General features: G+C 52.7%; 1 protein-coding gene across 3 annotated transcripts in view; it reads left to right on the forward strand.

The window, feature by feature from the left end:
- Positions 1-8816: 8816 nt before the first annotated feature.
- ADCY3 (adenylate cyclase 3) overlaps positions 8817-12323 on the forward strand; it is an 85975-nt gene continuing 82468 nt past the window's right edge. For all 3 annotated transcript variants that reach the window (XM_081264107.1, XM_081264108.1, XM_081264106.1), the window contains exons 1-2: positions 8817-9472; positions 9962-10833. In XM_081264107.1, the coding sequence (XP_081120233.1) occupies positions 10159-10833 (675 nt within the window). In that variant the 5' untranslated portion in view covers positions 8817-9472; positions 9962-10158. The remainder of the gene's footprint in view (positions 9473-9961; positions 10834-12323) is intronic.

A 12323-nucleotide genomic window follows, 5' to 3' on the forward strand; every position in this document is an offset into this window, starting at 1 on the left:
CTAGGTTATTGATTGTGCTGTTGAGTTCTATAGTTTCTTTATTCAGTTTTTGTCTAGAGGATCTGTCTAATGGCGAGACCGGTGTGTTGAAGTCACCCATAATTATTGTGTTGTGGTCTATTTGACTCTTGAACTTAAGGAGAGTTTGTTTTATGAACGTTGCAGCTCCATTGTTTGGTGCATACAAATTGATGATTGTTATGTCTTGTTGATGGATGGTTCCTTTTAACAGTATATAGTGACCTTCTTTATCCTTCTTGATTAACTTAGGTTTGAAGTTGATTTTATTCGATATGAGTATGGCCACTCCTGCTTGCTTCCGAGGGCCATGTGAGTGGTATGATTTTTCCCAACCTTTTACCTTCAGCCTGTGTATGTCTTTTCCTATCATATGAGTCTCCTGAAGGCAGCATATTGTTGGATTTGTTTTTTTGATCCAGGTTACTAGCCTATGTCTCTTGATTGGTGAGTTTAGGCCATTAACATTTAAGGTTACAATTGAGATATGATTTGTACTTCCAGTCATGCTTCTTTATTTATTTATTTTAGTTTGGCTAGTTTTGCTTTTTGGTTATTTTCCTCCCTCTTTACTGAGATACCTCCTGCTGTTAGTTTTGGGCACTATTTTTCCATTCCTCTTCTTGTAGTGTTTTGTTCAAAATGCTTTGCAGAGCTGGTTTTCTTGCTGCAAATTCTTTTAGCTTTTGTTTATCGTGAAAGATTTTAATTTCATTGTCAAATTTGAAGCTCAGTTTTGCTGGATATAGTATTCTTGGTTGGAATCCATTATTTTTCAGCATTTGAAATACATTGTTCCAGGATCTTCTCGCTTTCAAAGTTTGTGATAAGAAATCGGTCGTTAACCTAATTGGTTTACCCCTGAATGTAATCTGCCTCTTTTCTCTCGTAGCTTTTAATATTCTCTCCTTGTTCTGTATGTTGGCTATCTTCATAATTATATGTCTTGGAGTTGGTCTATTATGGTTTTGAATGTTTGGGGTCCTGTAGGCTTCCAGGATTTGGCAATCCATTCCATCTTTCATCTCTGGGAAGTTTTCTAGAATTATTTCATTTAATATGCTGTCCATTCCTTTGGTTAGAATCTCTGTGCCTTCTTCTATCCCTGTGACTCTCAGATTTGGTTTTTTTATGACATCCCATATCTCTTGAATAGATTGCTCGTGGGATTTAAGCATCTTTTCTGTGTTGACTATATTCTTTTCAAGTTGATAAACCTTGTCTTCATTATCTGATGTTCTGACTTCTACTTGATCAAGTCTATTTGTAATATTCTCGTTTGAGTTTTTAATTTGGTTTATAGTTTCCTGCAATTCTAGGTTTTTGTTTGATTTTTTTTTAAGATCTCTATCTCCTGGTAGAGCTCGTTCTTTGCCATTTGAATTTGTTTGTTTAATTCATTTTCAAAATATACTTTTATTTCTTGGACTTGCTGTCTCATGTCTTCTCTAATATTCCTTTCCATTCGAGTTAGGTATGCCTTGAGTTCTTTCCCTATCCCTGTTTCTGATGTTTCTATGTCCTCCTGTAGAATTGAGTTGTCTTGCAATGTTTGTAATCCTTTTTTCCCTTGTTTTCTCATGTTGTCCACGTTACTTTCCAGCTCTTTTTGATTGTCGTGTTTCTGCTCTCTTGTATAGATTTGTTTTGTTTCTGTATTACTCTGATGTCTCTCCTTTGTGTTGTTAAACTATGCCTGCTAACGTGGATTCCGCTGGGAAGGAATTCCGACGTCCGAGCTCCAGTGATGACACTCCTCTGCTATGACGGGCCCCAGTCTCCTTGCCGGGGTGCCCTAATGGGGGGGTGTGACTGGACTGTCTCTGTTTGGTTTCAGCTCCCGGTCGCGGCAGGCGGGCAGTCTCCAGCCGCCCAGTATCACAGGCCGCGGGCAGGTGATCAGTCGCCAGCGGGTGGGCGTTCTCCTACCGCCCAGTTACGTGGGCAGTGGGTGAACTGTCACCGGCGGGCCTGCAGTTTACAGCTGCCCAGTCGCGAGGGCCTTGCCTCTAGTCCCCTGGTTTCTCCTGCTAGTCTTGGTTTCTACTGCTAGACCAGATTTCCCCTGAGTGATGGTTCTCGGCAGTTCAAACTGTACTCTGGGCCTGCCGTTTGCTGGGTGTGGAGGGTGGCTATTGGGAACCCCGGCACTCTATTGTTTTGTTTCCCTTGTGGGGGATAGAACTGTACCGCTTCCTTCCCCGTCTGAAATCCCGTACTCGGCCCGGGGGTCAGTGCGGGCTTGGCTGGCGGGATTCCACTTTGTCGAAACCACTTATCTCCCTGCTTGCTAGTTAATCCCTTCTCTGCAGCGCCAAGCCTTCTGTAGCCACGGGGCAGGCCGCGCAAATTAGACAGCCTGGATCTCCGGGGTCACACCGTTGGCTTTTGGGATCCCCGGCACTCTATGGTTTTGATTTTTTCTGCTTGCCCCTCCCCCAGCGCTGGCTAGACAGGTTTTGTTTTGGCTGCTGATGGGAGTGGGGGTTGAAGGTCAGGTGCCTCTAGTTCTCCTTTAGTCTTTATGCAGGCTCCCTCTGATACTCCCTCCCCCAGAAAGTCTAGGAGAGATTTTATGCGAAATCCCCCTATGTATGGGGGCTGAGCTGAGTGACACACACCTGTTTTGTTGTTGCAATCTGTCGGAGAGTGGCGGTGGATACTTCAGCTCTCCAAGATGGTGGCCGCTGGTTGCCTTAGTGGAGTGTCCCTTGTGGGGGATGGGACTGTACCGCTCCCTTCCCCGTCTGCAATCCCGAACTCAGCCCGGGGGTCAGTGGGGGCTTGGCTGGTGGGATACCACCGTGTCGCAGCCACTTATCTCCCTGCTTACTAGTTAATCCCTTCTCTGTGGCACCATGCCTTCTGTAGCTGCGGGGCAGGCCGCGTGAATCAGACAGCCTGGATCTCCGGGGTCACACCGTTGGCTTTTGGGATCCCCGGCACTCTATGGTTTTGGTTTTTTCTGCTTGCCCCTCCCCCAGCACTGGTTGTGTATTCCATTCTACAATAAATTCCTGATAGTTTCACAATAAAAATAGTGATTAAAATTATTTGTTCAACTTCTCTCCACGAAAAATCAAATTGCTTCAAATAAAATGGATGTCCGGAGTAACTATCACTTGAAGATTATGGTTTTTTCTACCTCCTGGCTCGCCTGAGGATGCCCTGGGGGTACATGTTCTCTAATTGAAGAAGCTTCATAAGTGCAGCAGAGGATCTGAAAGTGGTTTTTTGCTTTGTTTTGTTTTAACTTAATAAACATTTATTGACAGTCTACAGGGGTTGTCACTCCGAGCACAGAGGTGAACAGACACCTTGCCCCTAGGTTCAGAGTCCACTGGGTGTGGGGTGACCATCAGGAACGATGGCAGTAAACTCTAGCATGTGTTAAAATGTAGGTGTGGGAAAATGTGCCATTGGATCCTGTCTTAGTTTCCTGTGGCTGTCATGGTGTGTAACACAACCAGGTGACTTCAAACAACAGAACCGTTTCCTCACACTTGGGCCAGAAGGCTGAAGCCTTTCTCCCTCTGGAAGCTCGAGGCGAGGAGAATCCTTCTTGCCTCTTTCTGCCTTTGGTGGCTCCAAGTGTTCCTGGGCTTCCTTGGCCTGTGGCCACATCCCTCCAGCCTCTGCTTCCATCTTTCCACGCCCTCCTCTGTGCACAAGGGTGCTTGTCACTGCACAAGGGCCCACGCAGGTAATCCAGGATGATGTTTAAAGAACATGGTGACGGTGTTAGATGTGGATTTGGAATGATGATTCTTGTTGGGGTGTAGAGAAGGGGTGGGAGAGGAAGTTCAGGGTTAACAATAATTCCTGATTCCTGAAACTGGGCAGGAGTGGGGACCAGTTAGATTCTTTTCACCTGCAGATGACGGCGCAGCCAGCAGCTCTCTAGGCCTGGGGGCGGTGGCCCCTCATCTGCACCCAGCCCAGGCCTTTGGAGCCGACTTTGCTGTTCTAAACTCTTTCTCTGCTCTCCTGTATCCCCAGCAGTCCAGAGAGGCTTGTTAGCACACATTTCTATGGTACCTCTTTCCCGAGGGCCCTGGTTTGAGCACTTTAGAAACGTGACATTCCTACAGAGACCTCAGGATTACTCAGCATTCACAGGCTGCTCCACGCTCATAGGCGTGTGTCTTCCTCTGCCCGAATTTAACCTCTCTGGGCTTCAGTTTCCCAACTTGGCTAGAGAACAAAATTTGAAGTCTTACTGTCTTACTGTGGTCTTACTGTGGTCTCATGGACCACAGGGCCCTTGGTTACAGAAACCAAGGGGATCCACAGGAAGCTCCTGAGGATCCTGCTGGAGTCCAGTCTGCAAATGGTCTAGCACATGAAGTCCTGGCCCTCAAGCCTCTGAGCCTTGGTTTCCTCATCTATGAAATAGGGATGTTATTAGTACTTACATCATAAACCGAAGGGGAGAATACAATGCACAGTGCCTGGAAGGCAGGGAACCACAGAGGCAGACGAGGCCAACGGGAGTCAGTTGATGCCATGATCAGAGTTTGACATTATTTCAACAACAGATTATGAAATAGCTGCTTTGCTTCAAAGATTGAGTTTGAGGGGCCAGAGGATCTGGGGCTTACTCCTTAGGAGGCACCTACACCTCACAGGGGACAGCCTTGGGAACACACTTAGCCTGGGGAAGGCCAGTACATGGATGTCTTTGCTGCACTTTCTCAGCTCTGCTGCCCTCCGCCCACCCAGAAGGCCTAGAAACAGTGCCCAAGGCAGCAAGCAGGGCCCAGGCAGCTGTGTCGTAGCACTGACAAGCCTGGGGAGACACCAGCAGCACCCAGCCAGGAAGGACAAGGAAAATTAGAGAGTACACACTCATACGCACTCTTCATATTCATTCACACAGACATCTGCACACATCTACTCACACTCCCCTTTCTCACATCCTTCCACACCCTTGGGTACCCACACACTCACACATGCACAATGAATGGCCCAACGAGTGACAGAGTCTGAGAGATCCTAACACAGAGGCAGAAGTACCAAGAAACGGAGATGGATGGAGAGAGGAAGAAGTGAGAACACGTGACTGACAGGCCAGCACCTTCAGAAGAGAACTGCAATGGAATCAAGAGAGGGTCCCAGATGCAGCCATCAAAGGGGACCAAGGTGACAGCAGCCCAGCTGACCACGTGTGGGACAGAACGGCCAGGGCTGCCCAGCCATCCAGCTGTGAGATGGAGTTATCTGTGCAAATTCACCAGGGACTGAGCCCTTCTTGTTTTCCTAAGACAGGTTTTCCTCATGTTGCCCAGGCTGAGCGGGAGCTCCTGGACCCCAGGGACCTCCCTACATCAGCATCCTGAATTAGTTGGAACTACAGGTACATGCCACCGTGTCCAGCTTGTCAACAGTTTTGGTTCCCATTAATCCTTCCTGATAATGACCCTATCTAGGGTTTAGTGCTATGACTTTGCAATACAAGGACACTGAGGTTTGGGAGCCTGAGTAAATAAATATCCAAGGTCTCCAGCTAGCACGAAAACCAGTGCATGAGGCTAAGCACTCTGATTCCCGAGTTCTAGTTCTTTCTACTATTCCACATACCTCCCTCCTCCAGACACCAGATCCAAACCTTTGAGCCAGTGGGCCCTGCATGGAGCACTCCAGTGTCAGGTGCCATGTCCTCCCAGGCTACCTCTCTGCTCCACCCTGGGAGCATCTTGCCTGTATTGGCACTGGGACCTCTCATTTCCTTCCCAGGCACTAACCACCCAGCCTCCCTTGTACAAACCTCAAAGACCTAGGGAGTGACCACCCAACAAACCCATAACCAACAGAGGTGGGCAGCAGGTGAAAAATATGTCCCTCTCCTAGCCCTCTAGTGGAAGTTCTGAGGTGCCTTAGCCATGGCCCCTCAGATGGAGCCCCTCTGCCCCCTCAGCAGAGAGCAGCTCTGTCACAAACCCTAGCATTTGCCTCTTTCCCCTAAGTTTTATACTTGCCAGGCCCTCACTCCCCTAAGTAAACCACTTCACAGGACCTGACCTCAGGCTCTGCTTTCAGGCCCCAAACAGGGCCCTCCTGGTGCTCAGCACCAGGGGAACTAATGATCTTCTCTCCTCCCACTTCTCTTTCCCCCAGGACACCAGAGTTCTGCTCTGGTCTATTGTTTGCTGGATTCTGGAGCCACTCCTTCCGAAGGGGCCAAACCACTCTTGTTTATCCATTAACACTTAATTCTTAGCAATCATCTCTAGTCTTCAACTAGACAAACAAAAAGGTGCCTTCAGCAAAGTCACATCCCACCCTGGCAGATGCAGGAAGAGGGTGAGGGTGGGGATGCTCTCCCAGCTTCTGCCCGAGTCCATGATTCTGTTATTCCTTTATGATATGCATGAGAGGAGCAAGTCACCCATGCAGCCATTCAGGGACAGGTTGCTTCTCTGTGTGTGTTTTAAAGATAGATTTACTGTATCTTTTGATCACAAAAGCAAGGCATGCCAAGTGTCCAGATTATAACCGCACACAATGTATAGCTTGGAAGCCGAAACCACCAGTCCCACAATCCCACTTTTTTCATCTCAAGGTGGAGTTATATTTCCCCCCTTTGGCAGCGCTGGGGAATGAACCCAGGACCTTGTGCATGCCACTTGCCAGGTAAGTGCCGTACCACTGAGCCACATCTCCAGCTCTGAGAGTGGTCATTTTTAATTATCCTTGGACCAGGACATTTTCAGCGTCAGGGAGAGACTTGTTGGTTCCCTCAGTGGCAGCCAGTGCCCTTATAAAGTACCATTTCTTCTTAGGGAGATGATCCGTTTATTCAGAGATGATGTTTGAGTGTGTACTAGGCACCAGAGGTGGAGGAGGCTGCTATGAACCAACCAGATAAGACTCTCTGACTTCTTCATGGGAAGGACCTTGAGCAGCTCTCCAGCTTTGCAATATTCACCCAGATGCCTCTGGCTCCCAGGGAGACATAGGAAGGGGCTATAGCTGTCCCATTGTAAGCCTCCCCCAAAGGAGAAGGGCCATGCCCATGACTCAGAATGCAGAGCAGTGATAGGAATGTTTTGTGGGACGTTCCTGTTGCCGGGCCTTGGTGAGGAGGCTTTAGCCACCTGGAAGGCACCACTTTCAGGCCCAATCAGATCCTTCCCTCCCATCCTGAGACAGGCCTTGTCTCAGGCCTGTTGGCCAGAAGCCATCCTCGCCTGTAACCTGTGACTACATGAGGGCCTACCTTTTCAGTGGATGTGGTCACCTTACAGAGTGGGCAGTGTCCTGAGGGTGGCACTGGTGGCTCCTCTCTTTGCCTGGGTCTCAACACAGCCTGCTGCACAGCTGCCCACAGCAGCAAGGACTGTAGAACTGGGAGTAGGGGAGGAGGCTGGGGTCAGAGGTCAGAGGGGCAGGAGAGTGGAGTTCTTGCCAAGGGAGTCTCTGAGTGGAACACTGGGCAGGGGGGAGAGGCTGGGGCATAGATGGTGGCAGAAGGCCTAGAGAACTTCGGGCCTAAGAGCTGGTCCTAGTCTTGCCCACTGAAAACTGCAAGGGTTGGCATGAGTGCCAGGAAAGGAGGAAACTCACAGAGGGTGCACTGTAGGTGTTTCTTGTGCCAAAGCAGGCCCCAACATGGTATTTATCAGCTCTTTTTCTTTTATTAAGACCTGTCCCTTTATTAAACATAAAAATCCTGCCCTCCTTTACCATAACAATTCAAAATAAAATCTTGGACTCCAAACAAGTCGAAACAATGGGGGAAAATGCTGCTTTACTCATATTACCCTCCTCCTATAGCTGATGTTATACCGACGGCCACCTTTGGATCAAAGCCCTGAGAAGTTTGGGCTGAGGTTGGCTGCTTTTCAGATTTAGGATAGGAAACTGATACAAAGGGCAGTGACCAGATCAATTCCCTGAGGGATGCGAATAGATGCATGAAGTTCTGAAAAGGGCACCCACGGAGACGCCCAAGGACATGAGAAGTGATATGAGAAGTGATCCCCCATCCAGGCCGGGATGGCTGTATTTCTCCCCTGTTCCAGAGCTTCAACTCTCCCCAGGGGAGCTGACCCCTTAATACTGTCATCTCTCCTCAGCACTCCCTCCCCTCAACACATGCTTTGTTACAGAACAAGCTTCCTTCATTATCAAGGTGTTCTGTCAGATTCAAGGAAAATAAACTGCAGTGCAGGAGAGGGAGAGGTCTCACCATTCAAAAGGAGCATTTGAGACTTTAATGGAGAGTTTGTGGATTTAAACACATCTCAAACGGTCAGAATGGGCTCGGGAGATCCTTGTGAAGCAAGTCTCCTCCAGTTCCACGTGCCAGGTGCCTACAGGGTACGGAGGGGTCACTCCCATCAGCTGCCTGAAAACAGGGCTCAGCTGCGGGTCCCTCCGTGGAAAGCTCAGGCCCGGCGCTCCCACAGCGGGCCGAGTGACACAGGCCAGCGCAGCGGCGGCCGAGTGGTCCCTGAACCTCAGTCGCGGCCTCTCCGGGCCCGGAAGGAAGCCGCGGCAGACGGGGAGCAGCTGGGGTGCCTCACCTGCGGGAGGGCGCGCCCGGGGCTTTCAATCCTCCGAGACCCGCCTGCCCGCGGGAAGGCGTGGACTCGCCCCATCCTTCCTGCCCGCCCTCCACCAGGCGCTTCCACGCCGCCTCGCCGCCCGCCCGCCGCTGCCTGCAGTCGGAGCGTGGGGACCCCTGGGCCCTCCCACCTCGCCCTCGCCACGGCCGGGGCTGACACCAGCGCCGCCCGCGTCCTCCAGCTCCGGGACACGCTCGCCGAGGGGGCGGTGACTGGGGGAGGGAGGGGGCGGTGACTGGGGGAGGGAGGGGCCGCCGCCGCCCCCGCCTGCCTCGCGGGGCCCGGAGCGCGCGTGGCCCGGAGCCGCCGGCGCCGCGCGGGGACTCACTGTGCAGCGCGCCGCGCCCGGACTCGGCGGACCGCTCGGCGCGAGGGCGGGTGAGAGGATGCTGGCGGACTTCCCCGGCCTCGGCCCGCTCTCCCGCCGGCGAGGGCCCCGCGCGCGCACCTAGCCGCCGCCGCGACCACCGCGCGCTCCGGAGGGAGGGGGTCCGGGCGCCGCGCGCGCCGCCGCCCACGCCCGCTGCCGCGGCCCCGACCCCGGCCCCGGCCCCCGAGCCGCAGCCCCGGGGCGGGCGCGCTTGGCCGGCGCCCCCGGATTTTCCAGCGCCCGTCGCCGCCGCCTCCTTCCTCCTGCGGCCGGGCGCCGGTGGATGCTGAGGGGCAGCCCTGCGCCTCTCCCGGCGGAATCCGGGGCCTGACGGCAAGGGAGCCGCGCTCCGGCCGGGCCGGGGTCCGTGGCGCTGGAGGGGCGGCGAGGCTTGGCGGGGAGCCGCCTCTGGGAGAGCTGAGCCTTTCCGCCCCAACCCGCGGTTCGCGTGACCGGGTCCCGCAGCTAGCGCGGGGACCGTCCCGGGGCACGCGGCTCCCGAGTTCCCGCACAGGTAAGTGCAGGGCCCGGGCCAGGCTTCCGCCAGGCAGACAGCGCCCCGGGGTTGGGAAGGGGCCGGTAGGAGAGAGAAGCCAGTCTCCAAGGGCTGGATGGAAAAAGGAAGTAAACAGAAGGAAGATGCAGGAATCCCCAGGATGGCTCTGGCTTCTTCCTGGCACGTTTTATTTTCCGCTCCTAAGGACGGGGCCTGGAGGGAATTTAGGCGAGGAAGTCAGGGAGCGAGAGAAATGACACAGAGATGAGGGTGTGAGAGAGAAATGACACAGAGATGAGGGTGTGAGAGATGGAGAGCTGGCTAGGCCCCTCCATAAACCAGAGAAAGGAAACCGGGTGTCTGGCGTGGACAGGACTGGGTATGTGTGCCGTGTTTCAGCGGGGAAGGGCCTGGTGTTGGAGGATCTTGCAGCAAAGATCCTTTTTTGAGGGGTGGGGTGGGTCATGGGAAAGGAGAGGTGCTCCTACTTAGCACTGTTCTTTTAAGTTCCAGATGATCAGTGCCACCTGTGCCCTGGAATTCCATTCTGTGTTCCTGCCCCAGGTGGCCACCCTTCAACCCCAGCCAGGAAGAGGCTTTCAGCCCTCTCCAGGTCTGAGAAAGCCCTGGTAGGCAGCCTGTTTGGGAGCTTCCTCTGTTCCAGTCCACTTCTCCAGGGCCAGTAGAAACAGACACCAGCCAGGATGCCCAGGAATCAGGGCTTCTCTGAGCCCGAGTATTCGGCTGAGTACTCTGCAGAATACTCTGTCAGCCTGCCCTCTGACCCTGAGCGTGGGGTGGGTCGGACCCATGAGATCTCCGTCAGGAACTCGGGCTCCTGCCTGTGCCTGCCTCGGTTCATGCGACTGACCTTTGTACCGGAATCCTTGGAGAACCTCTACCAGACTTACTTCAAAAGGCAGCGCCATGAGACCCTGTTGGTGCTGGTGGTCTTCGCAGCCCTCTTTGACTGCTACGTGGTGGTCATGTGTGCTGTGGTCTTCTCCAGTGACAAGCTGGCTCCCCTCGTTGTGGCTGGGATCGGGCTGGTGTTGGACATTATCCTCTTCGTGCTCTGCAAAAAGGGGCTGCTCCCCGACCGAGTTACCCGAAAGGTGGTACCCTACGTGCTGTGGCTGCTGATAACAGCCCAGATCTTCTCCTACTTGGGCCTGAACTTCTCCCGTGCCCATGCAGCCAGTGACACAGTGGGCTGGCAGGCTTTCTTTGTCTTCTCCTTCTTCATCACACTGCCCCTCAGCCTCAGCCCCATCGTGATCATCTCTGTGATCTCCTGTGTTGTGCACACGCTTGTCCTGGGAGTCACTGTGGCTCAGCAGCAGCAGGATGAGCTTCAGGGGATGCAGCTGCTGAGGGAGGTGAGTCCTGCCTTCTTCCCCACCCTGCACCTTCCCTTGCCATCAGCTCTCAGCCCAGGTGGGATCTGTGTGGTAGTGATGGGGATTGATTTCTTTGCCCTTGAGTCAAAAATGCATTCTGGCAGCCAGTGTAGGAAGACCACTTCTCTCTGTCTCCACCCTTGGCTTCACACCTCCACGTCAACTGGTGTTTGCCCCTAGGGAAAGGAACATGTCAGGACATTTGCCTCCAGGGCCACTTTACCATCTGTGTCCACCCTGACTGGATGACAGGAAGGCTCTCATGGGCCTGATCTCAAGGCAGCATTATTCTGGCTGTTCCCTGTCAGGGTCCCTGGCCAGGAGAATCTCTTGCAAGGAATTCTGATCCCAGGCCATCACTTCCTAGCTCCAGCTGGTGACTTGACTTGTGTGGGCTTAGTGCTCCTCCGTCAAATGGGGATATTGTCTGTTCTGCCTGCAGAACATGGCTGTTGTCAGGATCAAAGGAATGTGGGTGAGAGCTCATTAGGATATGTGAAGAGCTGCAGAGAGGGGAGATGTGATTATCATACATCCTGCTTCTGCTTGGGGTGCCATGAGCAGTTAGGTGATGAGGGAAGTGTCCCCATAGAAGGAATGGTGTGGGAACACGTCTGGGGACTGCTACTGGCCACCACATCCTGGAGTCTGCTAGTCCTGGTAGATGGTTTCTGCTGGAAGGGGTGGAATTTTGGCCTCAGCTCAACTAGTATATTGTGCTCCCTAAATGCTAGGACCCAAGCCAGGTTCTGAGGGGTTGCGGAAGTCAGGGACGGGATTCTGGCCTTCTCAGCTTAGAATCTGGTAATTCACTTGGGGACTCCATCCATGGAGCTTAGAGTCAACAAATGCCACAGTTTTACATCCTGCCTTCTACTTCTTTATAATGTGAGCTCAAGCTGGAAAGTGACCTTCTCAAGACCACCCGGCTAGTTATGGCAGTCATGTGGCTGGAGTGCCCATTTCTTGCATCTGCTTCCGGTGCCATTCCTGCCTCTATCTCACCCCAGCTGTTACCCTTCTCTCCCTGTGATGGGGACTGAGTCTGCAGGGGCCCTATAGTACCTTTGGTGGTTGATGAAAAAACTAGTTGGGACTAGTCCATTGCCTCCCACTGGTTGGAGGAAACACGGCTTTTGCTCAGCTTTAACTTTTTCCTAGTGCTTGGACCAACGTGCTTCTTGTTTTCCCTTCTGGCTCAGGCAGTGACCTCACTGAAGCTCCGAGCCTCTGCAGTCTGCCATGCCAACAAGTCCCTTTGCTTTTCTCCCGGTGTCCTGCTCTTCTCATGTGAGCGCCTGCCATTGCTGTCATGGGTTCCAGAGTTGGTGACTTCAGCCTGTGTCTCTGCCTGTGGAGGGCTCTGTGGGAAAAATGGCCACAGTCATTCCTACTGGGAATTGGTCAGAGGCAGATGGGCAGGTGGGCTTGGCAGCATTTGGCGTCTGAGAACAAGTTCTGAACCATTA

This window comes from Spermophilus citellus, assembly GCF_964194105.1.
Source record: "Spermophilus citellus genome assembly, chromosome: 13".
NCBI lineage: Eukaryota > Metazoa > Chordata > Mammalia > Rodentia > Sciuridae > Spermophilus > Spermophilus citellus.